The 24,798-nt window shown below is 68.0% G+C and overlaps 1 protein-coding gene across 1 annotated transcript in view; it reads left to right on the forward strand.

Moving 5' to 3' along the window:
• Positions 1-230: 230 nt before the first annotated feature.
• The window catches only part of Nfic (nuclear factor I C), a 50,845-nt gene continuing 26,277 nt past the window's right edge, over positions 231-24,798 (forward strand). The window contains 3 exon segments of the mRNA XM_047531970.1: positions 231-607; positions 13,647-14,000; positions 14,002-14,179. Of these exon segments, the coding sequence (XP_047387926.1) occupies positions 605-607; positions 13,647-14,000; positions 14,002-14,179 (535 nt within the window). The 5' untranslated portion in view covers positions 231-604.

The raw sequence follows: 24,798 nt of genomic DNA on the forward strand, positions 1-24,798 counted from the left end.
TGTGGCAGCCTGTAGGAGGTGCGTGTCCGCGACATCCCGCCGGCTGTGAGCCGGGGTCCCCGCGTGTCCGGGTGACACCCCAGGCTGTGTCCGTAACACACTTCAGGCGCCTTGAGCGCGGTGTGTATCCGTGTCGGAGTCAAGGAGGCCGGCCGCGTGTATCCCCGAGTCTCCTGCGAGTGTGTGTGTGTGTGTGTGTGTGTGTGTGTGCCCGCGAGCGCGCGCGCGCCGCGGCGAAGGTGGATCCTCTCTCCGCAGCGAACCGGGCCGGGGCCCCGCGACCCGCCGCCGCGGCCGCTTGCTGGGCCTCCCTGTGCGCTGGCCCGGCCGAGCGGGGGATGCAGCCACATTACCAGACGCCGCAGCCAGAGCCGGCGCGGGGAGCAGCCTGAGCGCGGGCCGCGCGCGGGACCGGGGGGAGGGCGGGCCGAGGGGAGGGTCCTGCGGGCCGGGGGGGCGGGCGCGGCGCGCCCCCTCCCTCGCGCGCTCGCGCCCTCCCCCGCGCGCCCTCCCTCGCCGCCTCCTCCCGCCGCCTCCGGCCCCCCCTCGCCGGGGACCGAGCGCGCTCGCTCCGGCGCCGGCCTCGCCTCCTCGCAGCAGCGCCATGGTACGTCGCCGCCCCCACTTTCGTTTTCGCCCGGGGACTTTTTGGGGTGGTGCGTGGGCTCCGGGCGAAAGTTGCAAGGTCTGGGGGGGCAGGAGGCAGGGGCCGCCCGGAGGAGGGTCTCGATGCGGGGACCCCCTCCCCGCTTGCCCGTCGCCGCCGGACCCCCGCCCGCCGATCCCCCCCGCAGGGGGCGGAGCTGGCGCGCGGGGCGCAGCGGGGGACCCCAAGTGGGGGGCCCTTCGCGGGCGCCGCGGAGTTGGCGGGGAGGGCGGGGCTCCGGGGAGAAGGCCCCCCCGCCGGTCCCTCGCCCCCTCCCCGGCCAGACCCGAGGCGGAGGGCGCGGCCCTGGTGCGCGACCCTCAGGCGCGCAGCGGGCGGGGGAGCCAAGGCGGAGGAGGGGGCGCCGGTCCTGGCCGTGCGGGCCGGGGGTCGCGGCGGCCCCAGCGGGGTGCCCCGGCCCGGGCGAGCGAGGCGCGCCAGCTAGCGGAAAATGGCCGCTGCGGAGAGGGGCGGAGAGCGCGCCGCGGCCGCTGCCGGGCGCCTTGAACTTGGAGCCCGGCGGGCGGCCGCGCTCGGCGCCGCGCAGGGCCAGCCGCCGGGCCTGCCCTCGCGCCGCCCGGACCCCGCCCCCTGCTGACCCGTGTCCCTCTGCGGCGCGCGTGGGGTCCCAGCCCCGGGGGATCCTTAGGTCTTCGCCAGGAGCGCCCCAGGCCGGGAGCGGCAGTGACTGCACTTGGGGGTCCCGGTGTTCTGTCCGCGGGCTCTGTAGCATCCGTATCTCGGAGGGGTGTTTGGGGGGCTCCTAGGTTCCCGAACCCGTCAGCCCATGAATCCGTGGGAGCGTCCGCGGTCTGTGCGGCTGAGTGGTCCGGTACCTGTCCGTGGGTCCTCGGGTCGCGACGCGTCGGGTTCTCTGCGTTATGCATCCATGTGTGCGTATCCACGTGTGTTATGTGTTCCGTGTGTGTGTGTCAGAGCTTTGTGTGGCTACGGGACAGCTTGTGCGTCTGGGTAACTCAGCGACTGTGCCGGGCGTCCCAGCGGGACGGTCTTGTGAAACTGTGTGTGTTCCTGGGGCCATGTGTCCCTGGGTGACCGTGGCGTGTGACCGTGGGGTGTCCCCATGTGTGTGGCGGTTGTGGGGTGAGAGTATTGTGGGTGAGTGGGAAACTGTCGAGTAGCTGCGTCCCAGGGGACAGTAGGGTGTCGCTGTGTACGTGTGACTCCGGCGCTGAGTGTCCCTGGGGATAGCCCCCCCCCCCCCCGCCCGTTCCTTTTTTCCTGCATCCAGGGCTGCTGGGGGCGGCGGCATGCTCTTCCTCTGCCTTTGCAAAGCGCTTTCCCTCATCTCACCCGGTCCGACCCCTTCAGTTCCCCCAGCCTCAGGGTTCCCCCATCCGCTGGGCCCAAAGTGGTCCCGGCTTGAGGTTCGGGCGCGAGGTGGCGCCGGGACGCGATCACCCAGGGGCTGCGCGTGCGCGGGGACCTGCCCCGAGGGGGCGGGGGCGGTGGGGGTTCCTCCTCCCTCTGCGGCTTGTGGAGGTCCCTGGGGGCAGGGCGGTTGCAGAGGCTGGGGCTAGGACAGACCCAGGGGGTGACCAAGCAGACCCCTTAGCCCTGTGCTGGGGGAGACCCGAGTGGCGCCAGGACCCGCCCCCACGCCTGCCTCCAGCACTTTCCCTGGGTGGACCAGAGGAAGCAGAGCGGGGCTGAGTTCTTGCCCTCGCCCGGGGAAGCCACGCCGCACCCCCCCCCCACCCAGCGCGTTTTATATAATTTTCTAAATATAAAAGCCTCAAGGCCAGGCCAGAGCCTCAGCTTTTTTTCTTTGAAACCCCATCCCATTGGGGACTGTTTGGGAAGGGGAGAAAAGTAGCCCCACAATCACACACACACACACACACACACATACACACACACACAGCAGGGTCCCACGCCCACTCCCCTGCACTCAGGGTCTCGCCCCCGCCCCACTGTCCCATGGGCTCCTGCGGTCAGACACACCCAGGTCTGCCGCGAGCTCTTCCCTGGGCTTCACCTGCCCCCGTGCACACGTATGGAGGCACATTCAGAGCCAGGCAGCGGCTGCCCGCCCCGTGCGCGTGCGCAAAGCTGCATACATGCAGGTACACACACTCAAGTTCACACAGGGAGATGGACACACGTGGGCGCAGCACCCTCCACTCCTGCCCCTGTCCCTGGTGTCCCTTGCACAGCCCAGGAGGAGTTAGTGGGATAGTCCTGAGTGAGGAGCAGAGTGGGTGTGTGTGTGTGTTGGCGTGTCTCTGGCCCTGTGCCTGTGTGAACACCATGGGGCTTCCACCTGGTAGGATGTGTGGTCGTGTGGCCTGTGACTGACCCGGTCTCCCTGCGTCAGGTTGTGGTGCACTTTGGGGGCAGGGTTAAGAAGAGTCATGTTGTGGAGTTGTAGGTTGTCGTGTGTGCCTGTGTCCTGCCTGGGTCTGGGGGAGCCTGCGACTCTGCTCTGCTCAGGGTGGTATTTGAGGCCAGGTCTGGAGAGTTGCCTTTAGTGTGTGGGTCTGCTGGTCTAGTCTGTGTCTCGGTGTGACAGTGTCTGGATCAGCCTGTGTGAGTGTTTGTCTCTGCTGTTGTGTGCATGTGTAGCAGCCCAGCATCCGCCCCAGCGTTCTCTCTCCTGACCCGAGAGGCGAGACCCTAACATTTGCTCCTAGAGCCTGTTTCTCATCTGTAAGATGGATCCCCCAGGGACCCCCCTGCAAGGGTAGGGGAGAGGTGGCATGGTCAGCAGGTGCATGCCTGGTGGGCACCGCCCTGTGGGACCGCTGCAAGGGTCCCGTGGGCCTCTCTTGAGCTGCTCTGACTGGCCCTCTGCTGTCTAGCATTTAGTTTGTTTCTTAATTACACGAGCCCTTGGAATGTCTGAAGAGGATAAGAAGTATCCAAAGTAAAACTGCAGAGCTTTGTGTTTTTAGCCCCAAGAGTGAGACCAGCTGCCACCCCAGCTCAGTCTGAGCAGTTGCGCACGGCAGCAGGACCCCCGTGGGCCTGGGGTGCGCTGGTGGCGACCACTCCCCTAGAGCCAGGCTGTCTTCCACCCGGCACTGCAAGTCGAGGACAACCCCAAGCCCCATGCGCGCTCTCCTAAGTTCCCTGGCAGTTACACCAAGGATACATTTGCGTTCTCATAAAGGGTACTGTGTGTTGTCATAGGGCTACGCGTGCATTCTGTTAAAAGTTCGTGCATTCTGTTAAAAGTTCGCAAGGAGGTTTTTGAGTTTCCTTGCTGGTCTGCACCACTGGGTCTCACCAGGGTTGGTTCTGCTCTAGAGTGCATTTGGCAACGTCTGGGGACATTTCTGATGTCCAGCTGGAGGAGAGGTGCTCGTGGCATGGGCGGCGGCCAGGGATACTGCTCCATGCCCTACAGCACCCAGAATGCCCCCCAGATGTTCACAGCATGATGCTCTGACTTGCTTCTTGCCTCCGCCAGGTGGCCCACTGAGGAGCCCAGCTCTTTATCCAGCTGCATAGTATTCTGGCCGGTACCTATGCCAGAATCACCAGGCCCGTCCCGCGGAGGTGGGCATGGAGGCAGTGCCCCAATGACTGGCACACTAGCATTAGGGTTGGGGGAGTCCTTCTTTGTGCACCTGTATCTGGGACAATTACAGGAAGGTCCAGGGGCGAGGGGCATTTTCGTTTTCAACAAAGGAGCCACACCGAGGTAAATCATGTGTCCCCTCCTGTCCTCCACACACGTCCAAATCAGCCAACTGCTTTCTTAAACCACCACAGGCTGGGCACTTGCTGTAACCATGGACTGGGCATTCGCTGATTTACCCACAGCCAGAGGGGTGGGAACTGTCATCACCCATTTCACAGAGGGGGAAACTAAGGCAGGAGGAGTTAGGCTGCTGGCCGGAGGAGACCCAGCCCAGGCGCCCTACATCATACCTAGTGCAGGCAGCGGGCAGGCTGGGAACGTGGCAGGGGCCTCTGCACCTGCCCCCACCCCACCACCAGGAGTGTTCGCACCTCCTCCGTCACGTTGCCTGGACTGCAGCCAGCCCCGCTGCCCCGCTGTCCGCTGCCCGAGGTGTGGCCGCCATCATTGCCCTTCACAGATGAGGAGGCCGAGGCTTCAAAAGGGCCGTCTGTGCGCCCCAAGCCTTACCTTCAGGAGGAGCCCTCCTGCCTAAAGGAGCCTAAACTGCCAGGGTGAAGCTGGGGCGAGGCGCGGGGAGCGGGGAGGTGTTCTGGGGCTGACTTCAGCGTTTCAGGGACTGTGCATCTGAGGCTTACCCTGTTTGCGTCTGTGGCGTGTTTTAATAAAAATACTGCCTTAGGTTGCCCACTTGGATCCCCATCACCTTGGGGTTTTAAGGGCCCCCCCTTCAACTGCACAGTAAGTTAAAAAAACCTATGGAGCGCTCAGGATGTGCTAAGCACTGTTCGAAGAGGGAAGGGGCTGTGGGTTCCTGCCACCTTCCACCCAGCAGCCCCAACCCTGAGCCTCGTCGCTGCCACAGGAGAACACGGCTGCAGGCACCCTGCCTGGCCCCGGGCTGGGAGAACCTGGGGCACGCTGAGATGGGTCAGATGGGCCAGGCTTTCCAAGGTGGGCTTCTGACAAAGGTCAAGGCTCTGTTGTGCTGCTGTTCTTATGCAGACGCACCAGGGGGTGGGCACTCTTAGCCCTGCGGTGGGAGGATATCTGAGGTGAAGTGAGAGATGCAGGAGCCTCTGACCAGGCTGGGAGGATAGGAGCCTGGGGAGGCCAGCTGGCCTTAGGCACCCTGGGGGCGCCCTCTGGGGATGAGGCCTGTGCCTCTGTTGCAGAGGGAGAGCAGCATCGCTCTAAGAATGTGGGTTCTGGGGCCAGGTGGCCTGCTTCCAAGCCATGCTCACTGTGCCTTATTTTCTCAGGCTGTGAAATGGGCTCTCTGGTGGGGCTGGACACGGGGGCGGGGGCGGGTTTGAGGCTTTGAGGGTTCATCTGGCAAGCTGAAGTCCTGCCTGGACACCTTCATTCTGGGTCTGCGGAGCAACACGGGCGCGGCCAGTTGCCCCCGCCCCTTTGGCACTGGCTGAGCGGGAACAGATTCCTGGAGGTCCCTCTGTAGTGGAGGCTCTCTGGCCAAAAGATGGGGGGCGTCGTTTCCAAGCCTCTCCAGCCCCGAAACTGCAGCCCGTGTCTGGATCTTGGGGGCAGGAGGGAGAGCGGGTGTCCTGGGAACCCCCCGCCGGGCGCCCTGCGGTGTGTCCGTACAGTCGTACATCTTTAAGGCGAAAGGCGCGCTCCCGCCGGCCTCTGCGCACGGTCACTTCTTCGTTCTTTCCCTCCCCCCCCCCCGCCCGCCTTGGCTCGTTTCCTGCAACTTCCCCGGCCAGCTCGGGACGGGCGGGGGTACGCATCCACCTCTGCCCCCTGGGGTCCACCACCCCCGGCCCGACCTTCCCGCTGGACCGGGTGGGCAGCCCCAGGGGACCCGCTGCGGTCGGGGTCGGTGGGTCCCGGGCAGCGGTCCCATTCCCGGGTGGGGGACTGGTGATTCTGGCAAGGCTGGGGGCTCGTGGGACGTGGGGGGGTCTTCCTCGCTCGCGCTCTTTTTCCCTCGTTTCTTTGAAAGTTGGATGTGGAGAAGTGGGAGGTTCGCGGTGGGAGGAGAGAGAAATTGGGGGGGAGGGAGATGAGAGGCTGCCAGAGGGAGGAGGGACAGAGACAGGGAGCGGAGGGGGGCAGGAAAGGAAGAGAGACGGACAGAGGAACCGGGGAGGCGGCGCTGGAGAGAGGGAGCGGAGGGAGGAGGGAGCGGCCGCGGGAGGCGGCGAGCGAGCGCCGCGGGGGGGCTGGAAAAATGACTCAGTAAGTTCCGCGCGCCCGCTTCCGGCCGCCCTGCGCCTCCCGCCGCGCCCGGGATGTATTCGTCCCCGCTCTGCCTGAACCCAGGTACGCGCCCCCAGCCCGCGCCCCCGGCCCCGCGCCCCCCGCGGCCCGGCTCGGGAGTTTGGAAGCGAGGCGGCGGGTCGAAAAAGGCGCGCGTCCCTCCCGCCGCCGGCCCGGGTGCACCCTCCACGGGGCCCGGGTCCGGTGGAGGGTCGGAGGATCCAGTGGGCCGGAGACCCCCACCCTGGACCCCTACCCGGGACTCCCGCCTCGCCCGCCCCCACCCGCTCCAGACCTCCGGCGCTCCTGGACGCCGGGCTGGGGCTGCAGCCTGGTCCTCCCGCACTCCGCTGGGGCGCGCTCCCCCGCACTCGGCGGGTCGGGAGGGGGAGCCCCGGCTGCCCACGGGAGGAATCCAGGGGTCCCAGCTGGACGCGGGGCCTCCCCAGTTCTGCGTGCTCCCGTCCTCCCCCGGCCCAGGTGGTGACCCGCCACCGCAGCCCTCGGGCGCCTTTCCCCCCATTATTGGCCCACGTTGTGCGCGGAGGGGGAGGGGGCGCCGAAGTTGGAGCGCGGGGGCGGGGAGGGTGCTCTGTACGTCCCGGCCGGCCCCGCTGCCCCACCCCCAGCACCCTCCCGGTATTTTCGCCGCATCGATTCTGAATTATTGAGCTGCCAGAGCGGAGCGGCTGGGAGCAGCAGGGAGGCCGGGCGTCAGGGTCTGGCCCGGGCACTGCGGCGCTGTGCGCCCTCGCCAGCCCGGCACCTGCCCCTGCCCCTCCCTTAGCTTCTCACCCCTGGCCGCACTCCCAGACTGCCCCGGGCCTGTCCCAGGCCACTGCCAGGGGACTCTGCCCCCCCCCCCACTGCCTTCCCAGCTCCCCAGGACCCGTGCTTTCCAGCTCAGTAACCCGCCCCTCCAATTTTGCTGTGCGGTTTTAGGCCAACAGAGTTCAGGCCTCAGTTTCCCCAAGGTGACATGAGACTAAGGCAGGTGCAGGAGAGCAGCCCAGTCTGGAGGGCCGCAGGGCGGGAGCCTGCGGGGAGTGTGTGGAAGCCCTGTCTCTGCTCCTGGAGGGTCCAGGCCCAGGGTCCCCGTGCATGCTTCTGGAGGGCCCATTCAGGGTGCCGCTTCTCACTGACCCTCCAGCTGCCACTGAGGCGACTCCACAGGGAAGGTGGGAAATGGGGAGGGGCCCTTGGACCTCCTGTGATCTCTGGTGACCTTGGATGAGCCCCTGCCCCTCTTTCGCCTGAGCAGCTTTTGGAGAGGAGGGCTGCTGGAGCAGGTGTCTCCTGGACGCTCCCCAACGAGGGAGGGTTTCAGTTGGGCCTGCTGTGTGACCTTGGGCAGGCTTTGAAGCCTCTGTGCTTGTCGTGGTGCCTGGCCTCCCACCCTCTGCCTGCCCTCCCTAGTTTATGGCTGGCGGTGGCTGGAGGGCCAGCCAGGGGAGGCCGTTCCGGGGCCCGCAGCCATGGAATTCCCCGTCCAGCTGGTCCAGGGACAGGGCTGCGTCCCGCTGCTGCCGGGGGGAGAGGGGGCGTAGCCTGGCTTTGCCTCAGAGAACTGGCTGTGCTGACGTGGCCTCAGTTTCCCCAGGAGCAGGATGCAGGTCGGCCAGGGGGCTCTGGGTGAAAACCTAACAGTCCAGGGGCTCAGAAAGAGCCAGGTCTGAGTGCAGGAGGCAGAGATGGGGACACAGAGGACAGAGATGCCAGGCCAGGGCTGTCCCCACTCAGGGGCTCCCCTGCGATTCCGCCCTTGTCAGCCCCCTGCCCTGAGGAGGAGGCTGGGCCGTTCTGGGTCTCTGCAGTTCTGGTGCAGCGCTGGCTCCCTGGAGCGGCTCAGCCTATCCGCCTGCGGCTCCGTGGGGACTCAGCAGGGCCCCGCCTGGCTCTCTGGCTTCCCGGGCTTAACCTGTTCCCACGTCTCTCCTGTGGTCTCTCTCCATCTCTCCTGTCTCCTCTCCCCTCCTGTCTGCGTCTCTGCCCGCCCTGTCTCTCTTTGGGTCTCTTACATGGCTAATTTCACAACCTGAGCCCAACCGAAAATAGCTCCCTTTTAGCCCATCCGACCCGGATCCTTCTGGGGAGCCCAGGCCTGCGGGGGGCGGGGGCAGTGCCTGGTGCCAGCCCGCGCTGTGCCACCGTGCCTGCCGCCTGCGGGGGGAGTGGGGCTGCAGCGGGCAGCCCAGGAGGATTCTGGGAGCCCGTCCCGGTCTCCGCGGTGACTCAAACGCCTTTTCACTTTTACTCTTAAGAGGAACTGCGGAGCCGTTATTTCCATAAATCCTGCTGGCGGGAAGGTGGCCTCCCGCCCGCCGCCGCCACCTCCACGTTAGTTACTCCGGTTTGGGGCCAAATCCCTGTTGGCTGCCCTGCCCAGCTCGAGGATTCCCCGGCCCTGCTGGGCCTGGGCCACCTCCGGCCAGTCCCTCCCTCATTTGTTCTCCCGCCCTCGCTCTCCCTCACGCCTCTTGGCCTCCCTCTTTCCACGGCCATTTCTCCAGCGTGGAAACTGAGGCTGGAGAGAGCCCCGCCGGCGGGTTAGTAGGCCTTCCGTGAAGGGGCCCCTCGTCCTGAGTGGCAGGTGGGGTGGGGAGGCAGGAGGCAGTGGTCCAGCCCAGGGAGGGTTCTGGAGGGGCATCGGGGTCTCCTGCAGGGCCCAGGAACCCCAGCACCTCGGAGCTGGGGGAGGGACCAAGACTCAGAGAAGTCAGGGCCTGCCCAGGGTGGCACAGCACGGTGGTGGGGCCAGGATTGGGGGCTGTTTGGCCTGGGCAGGTGGGGGCTCCCTCTGTGCCCCCCAGGCCCACAGAGGCCGCCTCCCTCCTCGACATCACAGCCTCTCGGTCTCCCTGTCTGTGTCTCCCTCTGCCTCCCCGCCCTCTGCGGGAGCCAGGGCCAGGCGCCCTGTAAATCACGAAGCTGAGATTCTGGCGAGTCAGCGTTCTCTCCCGCCTCCCGCTCCCTCCCGCTCCCTCTTCCTGCCAGGGCCGCCTCCCTCCCTGTCTTGCACTAAATAGATGGGAAACACCACCACGTCCCAGCCCCCCTCTGGCCCAGCAGCACCCGGTGTGCGTCACCCCCACCCCGAGACGCAGACCCCGCAGCTGAGAGTGCACAGCCCACCCCCCCACACCACGCACCCACGCGTGCGCAGCCCTGGCACGCAGGGCACGGCCCCGACGGGGGCGCCGGACACAGACCCAGGGTGTCCTTCAGGTGCACGTGGAGGTCTTGCTCAGGATGCTTGGAATCCAGTTGTCCTTGTCCCCAGTTCTGCAACTCTGGGGACATGACCTCAGCCCCAAGGGCCCCAGACTGATTCATCGCCGTCCAGCTGGTGAAGGTGGCCCTGGGCCTCCACTCCAGGGCAGCCCGAGGGCTCAGGGAGCTTGGACACTTGAGTGTTTGGTGCAGGGCCTGGCACACAGTAGGTGTTCAATAAATGCCTCCTGAATGAAGGACAGACCTGCTGGTCGAGAGCAGGGACTCTGGCCTTCCTGAGCCTGTTTCACCCACGTCGAGTGGAACACGAGGTACTTTGCTCAGGTCCCTCCCAGGACGGTGCCTGGCACCCAGCAGGTGCCACATAAGAGCTGCAGCCCTGCGGCCGTTGCTGGACTAACAGTCGTCACGTGCTCCCCCATTCAGCACCTTCCCTGCCCCTCTGCCACTGCGCTCTGTCCCTCTGCTGAGCATGACCCAAGCTTGGGCCTGGGGAGAGAGGCAGGGTGACCCCCAGACACCCCGGTCTCCCCTCCCAGCCCTTCGTCAGACCCAGGTGGACACAGCCATGAACTGGATGTGCAGAGGGGTGACGGGTCAGCCCGTGTGGCTGGAGACCCAGCCGAGGGGCCACACTGTGTGCTCAGGGGGCCCAGGAGTGGGTCTGGGGTTCCCTGCTGTGCTCCCGGTGGCTTGTGTGACATTGGGGGTGACTTCACACTGACCGCCTTGGTCTCTTGACTGGGTGGTGTGAGCCTCATTCCAGAACTGACAACGCGGAGGCTCAGCCTCATCCTCCTCCAGGGACACTGCGGTTCAGAGGTGGGTGGGGGAGATCCAGAGCTGCTTTGGCAGGGGTCTCCCTCTGTGGACTCACCCAGACTCTTTCCTGTTGCCCCCCAGGGCCCTAAACAACCACCTGCCCCTCCACCTTTCCTTCTCCCCCTGCTCTAGCCACCCAGGTCCCCTGCTGCCTCCAGGCTCAGTCAGGCCCCAGGGCCTTTGCATGGGCTTTCTCCACCTGAAACCCTTAACCTGGATTGCCATGGTTCAGGTCTTCATTCCGGTGTCCCCTTCTGCAGAAGACCTCCTGGGTCCCACCTACCCGCCCCTGGACTCCCTGCCCTGGCCTCTTCAGAGGCCTTGTTGTCTCTGCTCGCCTGAGGTCGCGGCACACCCGTCAGGTGCTGAGCATCCACCCCGCCCCACCAGGATCCCGCTGAGCCCGAGCACATCGTGCCCCAGCACCACATGGGAGGGCACACAGTAGGTGCCCACTCAGTTCCTAGGGTCCACTGTCATGAGCTCTGACGCGCTGAGCTTGAGGGAAGGATCATCCAAGGTCACAGACTCTGACCGTGGCGCTGTCGGGCCCGGGTGTGAACAGGAAGCCTGCCGTGGTGCAGTCTGCGACCCGAGACACCGTCCAGGGAGGACGCGGGGCAAGGCTTCGGGTGCACAGGGGTGTGGGAGGGCTCACACAGGGCACCAAGGTCGGAGACCGAGCCTCCCGCCGGCCTGCTGCCCTGCGATGCCAGCGAAGTCCCAGTTTCTGGGAGAGGCCCGTCCCTGCCTGGGCCACCTTGCCTCCCGAGTTCCGGAGCAGGGCAGCACCCCTGCACCCCAGCTGCGGCCCCTCCTCCGGCTGTCAGGATGAAAGAGGCCCATCGAGGGGACCTGGCTCCTGGGCCACAGCCTCCTTCCCTGGGCTTGGGCCCCGGCTGGAGAGGAGGGTCCCAAGCTGGGCTGAGACCCAGGTCCATGGGTCCGGGCGTGGAGAGCCCTGGGGAGTGGGAGCAGGGCTGCCCGTGGGAGGCCCCTCGGCCCACCTGCTGTCCCCTGCGCCTCAGCCTGTAAGGGCGTCCACGGGGCTAGGGACGAGGCCCCAGTTGTTGTAGGTCTCTGGGGACCAAGAGGGTGACTGGCCCTGCCCCTCACCTGGTCTGACCTCCCACATGGGCAGAGAGGGAGCATCGGGCAAGCAGGTCCCTGACCCAGTTACAGGCTGTTTGTCTTCCTGCCTCCCTGACCAGCTGGGGTCACTGTGACGTGGGCCCCCACCCCTGCCCGCCTCCCTGGCACCTCTCCCAGGAGGGTGGAGGGGCAGGAGCTGGGCGGGCCCCGGGGAGGAGGAGCCCAGGGGAGGGGGCTCCAGAAAGGGGGTCCAGGGACAGGACCGCGCCCTCCTGCACCGCTTGTCGGGCCGCCTGCGTGCCGCTGTCCCGGCCTCCGCTCACCTGGGCCCCTCCACAGGCAGTGACCTGTGCCTCCACCCATCCCCCACCTCTTCTCTGGCCAGATGGCCTGGGCTCTGGTCCCGGCTCTGCTGACCAGCTGTGTGACCCTGGACAAAAAGCTCCCCATCTCTGGGTCTCAGATGTCTCCTGGCATCCAGACTCGGGAAAACCCCGAGAGGCGGGACAGGGTGGGTGGTGCCATCCTCCCTTGGCCTCAGCTGGTCAGCGTGGGGGAGGAGGGGCAGTGGGAAAGGGCCCGAAGGTCCAGTCCTGGCCACAGCTGTCATGGTGACTCACTTCTGGGGACGTTGGAGAGGGGAGCTGAGCTGGCACCAGCCAAGCCCGTCCTGCCCCGCCCTGGTCTCACCAGGCGGGAGGCTATTTTGGGAGCCTTGGTGATAGACGAAATCTGACGTCCCACTCCCTCCGGCACCCTGCAGCCAGGGTGGTCCCAGAGGAGCTGGGACTCCCAGTGGGCCTGCAGGTGGGACAGGCGCAGCCCCCCAGGAAGCAAGCCCTGGCTCCCGGCTCCCGCCCTCTCTGGGCTGCGTCTCCCCATCAGGCCGCGGGCAGCAGAGCTCTGGGCTTTCCCTGCCTCCTGGGAGGTCAGAGGCAACGAAAATAATGAGAGCAGCCGCAGGTTAAGAGTGGGCAGCACCTTGACCATGCTGTGGGCCCGGAGCACAGCGGGGCTCGTACTCCTGCGGAGGCGCTGGACGGGAGGAAGCGGCTCCTCTGCCTCTTCTTCCTGCCTGGGCTCCCACTGCAAGGCGAGGACCAGGCCCGGCCTTCACTGGACTCTGAACAGTGGTGTCGTGACCTCGAGCCCCCACGGCCCTGGGTGCTCTCAGAGGGCCCACAGGGGCTGGGGCTGCAGGTGCAGTCCCCCGTGGCTGACCCTTGCTCAGCTGCATGCTGGGCATCTTGGCTGGCTAACCGTCCCCTGGGACTGGGTGGATGGGGCAGTGGGCACAAGCCATGGCTTCTGCTTTTGCATCTCTGGGCTGGGTCTTCCAGGGAGAGAGGTAGAGGGGCCGCGCCCAGGTCCCTCTCCCCAACTCGGAGCCTGGATGGCTCAGCTCCCGCCTCTCTGGCCTCCGTTCCCTCGTCTGCACAGTGGGTTCATGGAAGGAGGGTCGGGAGAAGTAGAGGCCCTGCCAGGGATCTCCCCTCCTGATCGCCCCAGGGGACTAGCGGGCTGCGTCTGGATTCCTGGCCTCTATGGGCCTGAGTCCTCCTGGCCCCTGGCTGGGGCTGGGCAGGGACCAGCGCCCTCCCGACCCCTCATGCCCTTGCCTGTGCGGGGCTGTGTGCGCATGCGGGCTCCCCGCCGGAGTTCTCGATGCCAGAGCTGCAGAGGCAGCCCTCAAATCCCCGCGCGCCGCCGGCGCTCCCTGCCCAGCAGTGGCCTGAGACGAGGCCCGAGCCTGGTCTTCCCGGCTCAGCGAGCACTGCTGTTTGCTAGGCCCTGCTCCAGGCATCTGAGGACCCAGACGCTCACGGTCTGGGGCAGGGGCTCGCAGGCTGCGGCCCAGCGCGGAGGGCCGGGACTGCGGTAAATCAGGCTCCCTGGGCGTGGCCACGTCCGTGGCGGGCATCTCGTTCGTGGGGGCGCGTGGCCCGCCGACGGGCCCGCGGCTCGGCCCTCGGGTAGGTGCCGTCCCGCGGGCTCCGCCGGCTGACCTGTGGCCTCTCCCCGCAGGATGAGTTCCACCCGTTCATCGAGGCGCTGCTGCCGCACGTCCGCGCCTTCGCCTACACCTGGTTCAACCTGCAGGCGCGGAAGCGCAAGTACTTCAAGAAGCACGAGAAGCGCATGTCCAAGGACGAGGAGCGCGCGGTGAAGGACGAGCTGCTGGGCGAGAAGGCCGAGGTGAAGCAGAAGTGGGCGTCGCGGCTGCTGGCCAAGCTGCGCAAGGACATCCGGCCCGAGTGCCGCGAGGACTTCGTGCTGGCCATCACCGGCAAGAAGGCGCCGGGCTGCGTGCTCTCCAACCCCGACCAGAAGGGCAAGATGCGGCGCATCGACTGCCTGCGCCAGGCCGACAAGGTGTGGGCGGCTGGACCTGGTCATGGTCATCCTGTTCAAGGGCATCCCGTTGGAGAGCACGGACGGCGAGCGCCTGGTGAAGGCGGCGCAGTGCGGCCACCCGGTGCTCTGCGTGCAGCCGCACCACATCGGCGTGGCGGTGAAGGAGCTCGACCTCTACCTGGCCTACTTCGTGCGCGAGCGAGGTGAGCGGCCACGGCGCCTGCGCAGACCGGGCGCCCTGCGGGAGCCGGGGCGGGGCGGCTTGCGCCGGGGGCTCCAGGGGGCCAAGGGGCCAGGGGGCTGTAGAGTCTGAGAGCGGAGGCAGACCCGGCGAGGCCTCCAGCGGGAGAGTGGACAGCGAGTCCGAGAGGAGGCCGCCCACACTGGGTCGAGGGATCGGACGGGGGCCCTGGGGGCCTGGGGGGAGATGTGGCGCAGGAAAGTCTGAGCGGGGAGGCAGAGTCACTGCCACAACCCAGAGGTGGCAGTCGAAGGTCTCCCATGGCTCTGTCCTGGAGGGTCAGACAGGCGTGGAGGTGGCAAGGCCATCTTGGGCCTCTGGGGAAGGCCAGATCCTGGGCTTGCTGTTGTGGCCCCTGGTTATCTCTCAGGCTGCCCCAGTGGCCAGGGTCACCATCCCGGCTGAGAGGGCAGCTGGGCACCAGGGGGCTTTGGCTGAGTGAGGGCTCTGTGTCCCGAGTGTGCCCACGCCAGCCCTCCCAGGTGGTGTTGGTTGGCTCTGCGGGCAGATGCCCAACCCTGAGGCGTCATGGTTTGCAGGGACATCCATGGCAGCTTCCGGAGAAGAGGTGTGGCCGAGCGTCTGTGTGATGGCCAGGCGCATGCATGCCGGGCACCCAGGCGGGCAGGCAGCCTGGGCAGGGGTTGCAGGTGGGGTGTGCACGCCAGACCCTGTGGCGGGCAGGGTCCTGCCGCTTCCTGGCTATGAGCCTCAGTTTCCCGTCTGTAAAATGGAGCTCATCTGGGTCCCTAGCTCAGTGACGCTGCAGGAAATTCCCCAAGATCATGGGCATGGCAGTTTGAGCACTGGCCTATCTGGAGGGGTCAGTGGGGGTCAGCGGAGACTCCTCGGGTGGCCAGGCTGGGGCACGCAGGGGCGGGGCTGCCTGACGGTCAGGTGTGCCTGGGGGCACGTGCCCCACCGTGGCACCGCAGGCCTGTGGCTGAGCGCCTGCCAGCTAGACCCACCGGGTTCCAGGTGTAGCCTGGCCTCCCGGCTGTGTGACCTGCCTCTGTTCCAGCCTCACTTTCCTCCTCCACGTGACAGCAGAGCTGCCCAGCTCTGTTGAGGCAGTGGTGGACAAGGGGGGTGTCCAGTGGCCAGGCGTACAGTGGAGAGACCAGGACAGGGCTCCCTGGTGACCTGAGTCCTCGATCTCAACCGTAGCCTCTGCCCAGCCTCCCCCCAGTAGTTAGCAACAAATTCTCCAGGGCTGGAGTGGGGGTGCAGAAGCAGAGAGCCGTTCAAGGTGACCAGCTGTGGTGGGCAGGGGCAGGGGCGGCCTTGGGCTGCCTGCTCATTACCATGCGGGTCCTGGTCTCCCACCACATCCATCCCGCCCGCCCCGCCCCCTCCTCCTCTGCGCTGCGCTGATAAAATTTTGAAGCGAGTTTTCTGCACGGTCAGCACATCTCTGGGCGCCTCCCCCACCCTGCAGGCCCCCCACCCGCAGCTCGGCCAACAGGCCAGGCCTGCCTGCCTCTCCAGACACCTCATCCAGCGCCCATGCCTCGCTGGCCAGTCTGGTCAGTCTCTGCCCCTGAGGGCTGCGGATGGTCAAGGCTGTGCCCTCCCTCGCTCCCAGCCGCCCCCGTCACCTCCAGGGGACCCCTGGCCAGCTCACCCACTGCCTGCCCGTCCTGCATGCCCCGACTCAACAGGGGCCAGGGGCCTGGACCCCCCAGCTCAGCTGCCTGCGGGCCGGGTGAGCTGGGGCAGCCTCCCACCCTCTCTGAGACAGAGGCCAGAGGGACGCTGGTGCCCAGGTGGACACTGGCGCCTCACGTGGCCGAGGACAGGCTGCGGGTAAGGGCGGGGCCTGCCGGCCGTGGTCACGGTGCCCTTTGCCGTCGGGGACCGTGGTCTTGCTCCTCCAGGTCCGTCCCTGGGCAGCCCCTCGGCCTGCAGAGCCCACCCCGGGGAAGCTCCTGCGCCGGCCGCAGGCATGTCCCACGGCTCCTGCGCCCTGTCCTTGCCGGACTCTCCTTGCGCCCATTGTACAGAGGCGGAGAGGGAGGCTGAAGCCGGCTGGCAGCCAGGGTCCCATGCCCACAGGGCAGGAGCCAGGCCACGAGGAGCCACCCTGTGCTCCGCCCTCCAGGGGGCGGCGGTAGGCGGTGGAGCCAGAGGTGGGCCTGTGGCCAGCGTGGTGTGGCCCTCTCCTGGCTGGGCTGGCTCTGGCCCCCAGGCCTAGGCTGCCTTGCAGGACCCCACACTGACCCCAGTCCTCTGCCTCTGCGCCAGGACCCCATCTTCCTGCTGGGCCAGCTTAACTGTCTGGAGTCCCAGCAGCTGTCCACCTGATGACAGGGGACTGTCCATCACCTCCCTTCCCCCAGGGCTGCAGGGGTCCCAGCTCCGGCCAGAGTGTGGGGCCTGGCTTCCCTTGGTCCTGGGGGTGGCTGTGACCCTGAGGCTAACAGGGAGGTGGGAGTGGGGGGAGCCCACTGGCCTCTGCAGGGGCGCGGGGTGCTGGGCACCTGCCACATGCTGAGGGGAGACCCCGCCTCTGTCATCAGACGCAAGGCACGGGGTGGATGGGGCCTTGGAGCCCACAGAGCGAGAGAGGACAGATACACAGAGACCGGGAGGGACTCCGAGCTCGGATGCGGAGGCCCCACCTCTCCAGGGGCGTCAGGTGGACACAGGGCCGCACCCCACTGGGGAATCTCAGGGCCTCCCTGCTGGAGATTGTGTGGGGACAACCATGAGAAGGTCCCCTGGGCATGGCTAGTGGCAGTCAGGAGCCCAGGGCGTCCAGCTGGTACCCCAGTGGCCACGGGCCTCATTCCCAGGACTGGACATGTGTGTGCCCGGGGCAGCCTGATGGGGTGACGAGAGCCACCATGGGGCACTGAGGGCCGCCCGCACGCAGCGTGCTTCTGAGAGTGAGCCGAGCGGTTGGGCGAGAAACCAACGTAAATGAGCAGGAAGACAGAAGTGGCGTGGAGTAAGGACAGGAGAACCAGGCAGGGAGGCTGCGCCCAGGCTGCATGCTGGGGAAGGCCTCCCAGGAGGGGTGACCCTGACGTGAGGCCCGAAGGAAGGGAGGGAGCCAGCAGGGACTAGAGGGGAGCTGGATGCAGCCATGCAAAGGTCCTGAGGCAGCCGAAGTGGGCCTGCTCTCAGGCTGTGGCAGGGGCAGGGCCCGGGTGCGGCTTCCCTGGGCGCCCAGCTCTGCTCTGCCTTGCCTGTGGGGAGTCTGAGGAACCAGGGCACAGAGGGAAGCCGCTGCCCAGGGCCCGCCGCCCAGCCGGGCCTCCCCGCCCCCTCTGGCAGCCCGAGAAACCCGAAGCGCGGGCGGGCGCTCTGCCAGGGCGGGGGAGGGGCTGCCAGGCCCGCCCGCTCCAGCAGCTGCCAGCCCAGATGGTGCCCATCTGCTGACGCCGCCATGGGCCGGCCTCCCGTTCCCGCCTCACACGGTGCCAACCTCCCGCAGCCGTCGCCCGCCGTGGCGCTGTGGGCTGGCCGGGAAGCCCGAGGCTGCTGGAGGGGCTGGGCTGCCCGGAGCCTGCCTGGATGGCACGGCCAGGCAGCAAGGCCGGCAGCGGTGAGGGCAGCGGCCATGTCCCCAGTGCCCACTGCGGCCAGGCCCAGGCCCGCTGCTGCTGCTGCTGCTCCTTCCTCTTTTCTTCTTTGCCATGTTGGGGATGAACCCGGAGCTCTGCTGGTGGCAGGCGGGCGCGCTGCCGCTGAGCCCCACCCAGCCCTCGCTGCGCGTTTTGGCTGCTTTAAATCTCTCCACCGTCCTGGGAGAAGGGACTCTGACCTCCTCCCATGTTCAGATAAGGAAGCAGAGGCCCAGAGAGGGTCAGCCACTTGCCTGAGGCCACACAGTTCCTGCAGGCAAAGCTCTAGTGAGCCCCCAGGGGTCCTTTAGAAAAGGACTGAACTCCCTGTTCTGAAAACCAGATTTAAAAACTCTGAGGCCGTCCAGCGAATCCACATTCTGCACGGCGCTCGGCCGATCAGTGTGTGGTGGATGAGTTAGTGAGCAAGAGGACCAACTGAGTGCCTCGGGTGACCAGCCCCGGGTGACCAGCCCCGGGTGACCAGCCTCGGGTGACCAGCCCCGGGTGACCAGCCTCGGGACCAGTCACCCTGAGGCGCGGCCCAGGCTCCGGGCTCCTGTGGCAGGAGGAGGGCCCCGTCCTCTGGTCCCGGGGTCTCAGTTTCACTGTCCGTAAAGTGGGCAGTAGGAGCTGTGCCCGCTGCAGCAAGGATGGAGCGAGCGCCCTGGGAAGCACACCTGAGGCACTCAATAAGTGCACGTTCCTTCCTGGACGCCCTCACCCCTGGAGCAGGAGGGGAGGCTCCACCCTGAGCACCCCGCTCTCCACCGTCCCACCCCAGTGAGGAGACGGACTCGGGTGACCCTGGAGCGGCCGTCGCTGGCAACCAGGTGTCTGGTGGCAGGTGTGTGGGCTCCTGGCACCTCCAGCTGGCAGCCAGGTGGACAGCGGCCACCTGTGCAGGGAAGGTGGCTGCGGGCACAGGGTCCAGACGCCAGCTGAGGGTGTATTTTTAGGGACGCGGCTCGGGCTGCCCGGCTTGCCCTGTCCTGCCTCCTGCCTCAAGAAGCCCGGGACAGGGCTGCAGTGGGCAGGTGAGGGGCCGGTGCCCAGTGCCGTGCCCGCCGGCCTGTGGGCGGCCCCACACCAGCACCCCACGCTGGCCGAAGGCGGTGGAACCCTATTCTGTTTGCATTTTGCCCCGGTTTAAAAACTGTAGTTCGCTAACAATGCTGATAGTGACGGCGTGACATCGCACGGGCTGGTGGTCCGCGACGTGCCCTCTGCGGTGACGTGCCGGAACCGGGTACCGCAGGAGCGGCGGCACGATTCTTAGCGTCACCGCTGCCGTTCGGCTCCCAGCTCTGCCTGCTGGCCTGCTGTGCCACCTCAGGCAAGTGCCTGTGCGCCTCTGGTCTCCGTGTCCGCAGCAGCAGAAGGAGCAGAAGTGGGCAGCAAGGAGCCTTCGCCGGCCCAGTGCTCGAAGGCGGGGCTCCCTGGTGAGCGGACCCTGTGCGGCTGGTCTGCACTGAGAAGTGGCCGCAGAGGCTCCAGGGCAGCCCTGGGCAGCCGTGTCCCCCGGGCGGGGCTTGGCCTCTGGGCAGCGGCAGGACTGGGCAGGGAGGCTCTGCACCTGTGGCCGCCATGCCGGCTGGCCGGGCTGCAGTTGGCACTCTGGCCCCGTGCCTGGCTGCCGGGGGACGGGGGCGGCTGAGGGCGGCTGGGGACATCTCCGTCCCCTCTGCCAGCTGCCCGGCCAGCCCCTGGCCCTTCCCCGGGTGTGGCAGGAAGTCAGAGGTGGGTCAGAAGCCAAGAGGGGCAGAGGAGGGGCACTTGGGGACACGGTGTTGTATCCAGGTGGGGAACCGGGCCCCAGAGGGGGACAGGTGGCCGCCCAGGGGCCCCGTGGAAGCCCTGGCTGTCCCCAGCAGACTGGGAGGGGCACCAGGCAGAGGGACAGGGCTGGGCCGGGCGGGGAGGGGGCTCTGGAGTCCCAGGTCCTGCGGGACAGACCCTGGCCTTCCGGGGCCCACGCCCTGGGACGTCTTGGCCAGGCCAGGGCACCCGGGCAGCCTTGTGGCTGGGGTCCCACGCACACCTCATTCGGAAGGGCTGCCCTCGAGCTGCCCCGTCCACATAGGTCAGTGGCAGCCCGGTGGGCACCGTGGGCAGACGCTGTGAGCTCTAGGGACCTTGGAAGTGGAGCTTGGGTGCCCAGGTCGGCTCTGGGGAGCCCGAGGGCAGGTCTGTATCCGGGTCCCTGGGATGGGGCTTCCGCACGCCCGGGACAGGCCCTGGGTCGCTGGGACTCTGGCCGACCCAGAAGGTGCGGGTCGGAGGAGGACGCTGCCCAGGAGCGGGCGACCCGCAGGGCAGGGCAGACCCAGCTCCTCCCTGTCCCTCCGTCCTGCTGGGGCCGGGCAGGGTGAGGGGCTGTGGGAACCTGGCGCCCCAGCTGAGCTGTCCTTGGGCGGGGACTCGGGAAGCGGAGGCCTCCGTGGTCCGTGGCGCCCCACCGCGGGCTGGGGCCAGCCTGCGGCCTCTTCCTGACCGTGTGCTCTCGGATGCCGGCTTCCTCCTGGCGGGCAGATCCGTGGGAGGACTTCCCACGAGGCCACCGGCAGCTGCTCGCCCACAGCCCGCACACCCCGCGGGAGGCAGGGTGTGGAGATGGGGGATGTGCCGTGGTTGTCACTGGGGGGCTGGCCCGGGCAGCGCCTGGCCCCTCTCGCTCATCCTGGTCTCATTTGACCCTCGCAGGGACCTGCTGAGGCTGGAATTAGCACGCACTGCCTTTAATGATGAGGGAACCGGGCCCAGAGAGGCAAAGTCAGCGGTCCAGGGTTGCACAGCTAAGAGGAGGTCAGGATTCAGATCCAGGTCGGGGAGACTCCAGGGCCCGCTGCCCAGGAGAAGGGGGTTTGGGGGCATCAGAGAACTCCCCAGAGCGTCCCAGGTTCCCACCTTCAGGCCTCGAGGACTTTGGTGCAGGCGACAGGCAGCAGGCCCGGCTGGATCAAGGGGCACCTTGGGGCTGCAGCCTGCCTGGGGCAGCCGCAACCCTTGACCTGCCTGACCCGGGCCCGGCGGCAAGTGCGGCGGGGCCAGTGGCACCGTCTGCCTGGGCCTCGGCCTCTGTGCCAGCTGCTCCCGGTCTCCTCACCCCAGCCTCCCGGCCTTGCCAGCCTTCCTGCCCCCCACCCCGCCCGTGGGCTGCCCGGAGGTGGCCTGGGCAGCTGAATGGGCCCCTTGTTCCTGGCCACACCCTCCCCTTGGGGTCACCCTGGGACACACCAAAGCAGTGTGCTGCCTTAAAGGGCCAGTGCCCACCACGAAGGAGGAGGGGGCCGTGCGGTGCCCAGCGCCCAGCCCTGTGGGGTGGACACGGACGGGGAGGCTGCCTGGAGGAGGGACGTGGGGCTTGGGTTCCTCGGTTTCCCACCTGGGTGGGGGTCCCCTGCGGGCTCGCTGGGCAGCTGGGGAGGCTCAGGGCCGTGACGTGCACACAGTGGGCACCCTGGGCTCACCGCGGAGCCGAGCGCCTCGTGCCTGCTCTGGCCGCACAGCTGCCAGGCCGGGTCCTGGGGGCAGAGGGCTGGAGCAGCCTGGTGTGGCTGGGTACTGCCACCGCCGGGCACTTATTGAGCACTGACTGCGTACCAGGCCCCGCTGAGGAGGCCCTGCTGGAGGCCCGCTTCACAAGGGGGCCCAGAGTGGCCAAGGCCACGGGGGACTCTGCAGCTCCGGGCCGCTTGCCTGCCCTCTCTGGGCCTTGGTTTCACCTGCAGAGCAATGGGAGCGTCGGCCCGTCCACCCACGGGCCGGGGACCCCGCTCGTCCTGCCTGGGGAGCTGCCCGGGGGCCGCGGCGTCCCCCGGGCACGAGTGCAGAAGGTGAGCCCGGCCGCAGACAGCCCGGGACAGGTTGCCGCCGGATGGACAGGCCCGTCCTCGCCTCCTTATGTAAGCGGGTCACCCGAGGGCAGCGGCCACTTACATAAGGGAGGCGGGCCAGCCGGCGGCCAGGCAGCCTCTTAAAGGGGCCTGGTCCTGGACCCTCCCGGCCCGCGTGCAGCCCTGCCGGCCGGGCCACCGCTGTCCCCGCTGTGTGGCATGGTTGACCGCAGCTGCTGCCCACTCCTCCCCGTGGCAGTGTCCACCGGTGGGCGCCAGGCCCCGGGCTGGGCAGGGCTGGGCGATGCCGCCCACGTGGCCACAGCAGGTGCTGCGCTGCCGAGCCTCAGTGCCCTGCCCTGGCTGAGAGGCTCGGCCTCGGGGTTGCGGAAGGCGCGTGATAAGTGCCAACTGTGTGCGGGCACGGCTCCAGCTTCGGGGACGCCCCGGTGGGGCAGTCCAGGGGGGCGAACGATGGAGACGTGATGTTCGTGTCAGTGAGTGGCCAGCAAGGCAGCGAGGTGGTCAGGGAGGAGCGCAGGGCCCTCTGGAGGAGGACAGGAGGCCTGCCCGGGGGGGAGGAGGAGCCAGCACTGAGGAGCCAGGGGCGGCTGTGCCTGCCAGGCAGGGGGCGCAGCCATGCAAAGGCCCTGGGGCAGGCCCAGGCCTGGCGTGGTGGAGGCTCAGCAAGGAGCCCTGTGGCCGAAGCCAGGGGAGAGGACAGGGCAGAGAGGGGCCAGGGCGGGAGGTCCAGGGCCTTGTGGGCAGCAGGCTTGGCTGCACAGGGAGGTGGTGCCTGGGAAAGGAGGGGCTCAGCTCAGCGTCACGGGGCCCCTGGCTTCTGCCCGGATGGCAGACTGCGGGCACCAGTGGGAGCTGGGGCTCTGGGGGCCGCGGGGTGCAGCTGGCACTCAGGGCAGCCTGGCGGAGCAGAGGAGCCGGGGGCTCGGGGGGCTGCTGCTGACCACGGTGGCTGGCCGCTGGTCCCGCGGGTCCTGCCTCCTCCTGGGCCTGCACAGGCAGGGCGGGCGAGGCCGCGGCCAGGAGCCCTGGGTCAGGACCTGGTGGGGTCAGCAGCTGGACTGGAGGCCCGGAGACCTCAGGGGCGCCTGCCCGGCCGCTCACAGGGAGCCGGCCTCCGAGCTCCGTGGCGCGTGGGTGCCGCTGCCCCCCGAGGTGCAGGGCCAGGGCGGCCAGCGACTTCCTGAGGGACGCGGCCTTGGTGGAGCGGGAAGGAGGAGGGAGGGTAGCGTGCGTCCCGCACTGTGTGGCCCGGCCTCCCCAGGGCGCCCGGCCTCCTCCGCCCGGCCTCCTCCACCCAGCCTCCTCCACCCGAGCCTGCCTGTGCATCTGGCCGGTCTCAGCGGCCACCGCGTGTGTCATGTCTACAAGCATCTATGAGTGCCAGCGGGGCAAGCACTCAGTGAGCACCGACTGTGTGCCCAGCTCTGCCCGGGGCCCCAGGGAAGGAGCAGGCCGCCCCTCCAGGCTCCTGGGTGCAGGGGCTTCCTCGGGCGCCGGGAAGGGGTGGGCGGGGGACAGCGGTCAGCCCGCCCTCGGGACACGTTGACATGGAGGCCGGGAGCCTGGCCAGGCCCTGTGGGTGTGCTTGACCCCAGGGTCACCCTGCGCCACCCCAAGTTTGTGCCGAGCGGCACCACGGGGCTGCGCTGGCACCGGGACGGGTGATGGGGACGTGGCCCGGCTGCCTCCTGCCCACCACCTGCTCACCCCGGGGGCCGCCGGCACCTGGCAGGGAGGCCATGGGGCCTGGAGCCCGGGCACAGCCACCTCCGTGGTGTCCCGCCCGGCCCAGGAAGGGAGCCCACGCCCGGGCCCCTCCCGGGCGCACAAGATGGCTGCCCGCCCGAGAAGCATCTGGAACAAAATGGCCGCTGGGCGGGGATGTCAGGAGGAGGCCCGGCCTCCACGCTCAGGGCTGGGACGAGCCCCGGCCTGTAGCCTGGAGCGGGCCGAGGCCCTGAGCGGCCTGCAGCAGCGGCCCTGGGGTCCCCAGGCCACCCGGGGCCAGGCGGGAGGCGGTGGCCTCCACCCAGACCCGCCAGCCGCGGTGCCCAGGGTCCCCGCAGGCCCGCGGCCAGCCCCGGAGGGAGCGGAGCCAGGCCGGGAGCAGGGACGCTTTGAAAGTGATTCCCGAGCAGGTTGGCCGCGGCCCAGGCGCCGGGCAGAGGGAGCTGGAAACTGTGGTGCAGACTCCAGGAGCCGGGGAGGCCACACCGGGAGGCCCGGCCGAGGCCAGCGCCCTGGAGGACACCTGCCCCCTCCCGCCCAGGCCTCCCACATGTCCCGGGCCCTGGATGCCTTGGACGGCCGAGCTCTTGCCTCTCCCTTTGGAGAAGGGCTGGGTGGAGCTCACATGCTCTACTGGACATGGCGGCTCAGAGGGGGAACGCTCTTCTCTTGTGGTCACACAGCACTGCTCCCTGCGCTGGGCCTGGGGACATGTGGCCCAGCGCCTGCAGGAGGGGCAGACACACCACCAGGGAAGTCCACTCCAGTCTAGCCTGCAGCTGTCACGCTGTGGCGCCATCGCTGGTCCTCGGGATGTGAGCCCATGGGGTTGGCGTTTGCCTCTGTTCTCTTCACTGCTGTGTCCACAGCACCCGGGACAGGGTACACAGTAGGTGCTCAAGAGGCACTGAATCAAGGAATCCCAGGTTGTTACGCTCTGGTTGTGAAGGGGAGTCGGGAGGCCCAGGGTCTGCCCAGCAGGTACCCTGTGCCCTGGCTCTCTGAGGAACACAGGCCCCTGAGTGGCTGAGCCTGGCGGGCAGCCGCGGACACGAACCCGGGTCTGACGGAGGCTTGAGTCAGTGGAGAGATCCTGGTGGGAATGTGCGAGGAGGGTGCCCCAGGCAGAGGGCACAGCCATGCAAAGGCCCTGGGGCAGCGGGAGCCGGGCAGGGGGAGGCACAGGCAGAGGCTGTGTAGCTGCAGCAGAGAGGCTGGAGGCAGGGAGAGGGCAGGGCAGCTCCCACCCTGCGGGGCCCTGTGGCCACAGGGAGGGCCTGGGCTCTGACCCAGGGCAGGTGGGCAGAGGAGGGACCACGGCCGTTGACCCTAAGGAGAGTCGCATACTATTTATAGCTCCAGACTCGGTCGGCGCTGGGAGCCGGGCTGAGGCTTGGAGCAGGGCCAGGGCGCGGGAGCCGGAG

Source organism: Sciurus carolinensis, chromosome 17 (genome assembly GCF_902686445.1).
Source record: "Sciurus carolinensis chromosome 17, mSciCar1.2, whole genome shotgun sequence".
Lineage (NCBI taxonomy): Eukaryota > Metazoa > Chordata > Mammalia > Rodentia > Sciuridae > Sciurus > Sciurus carolinensis.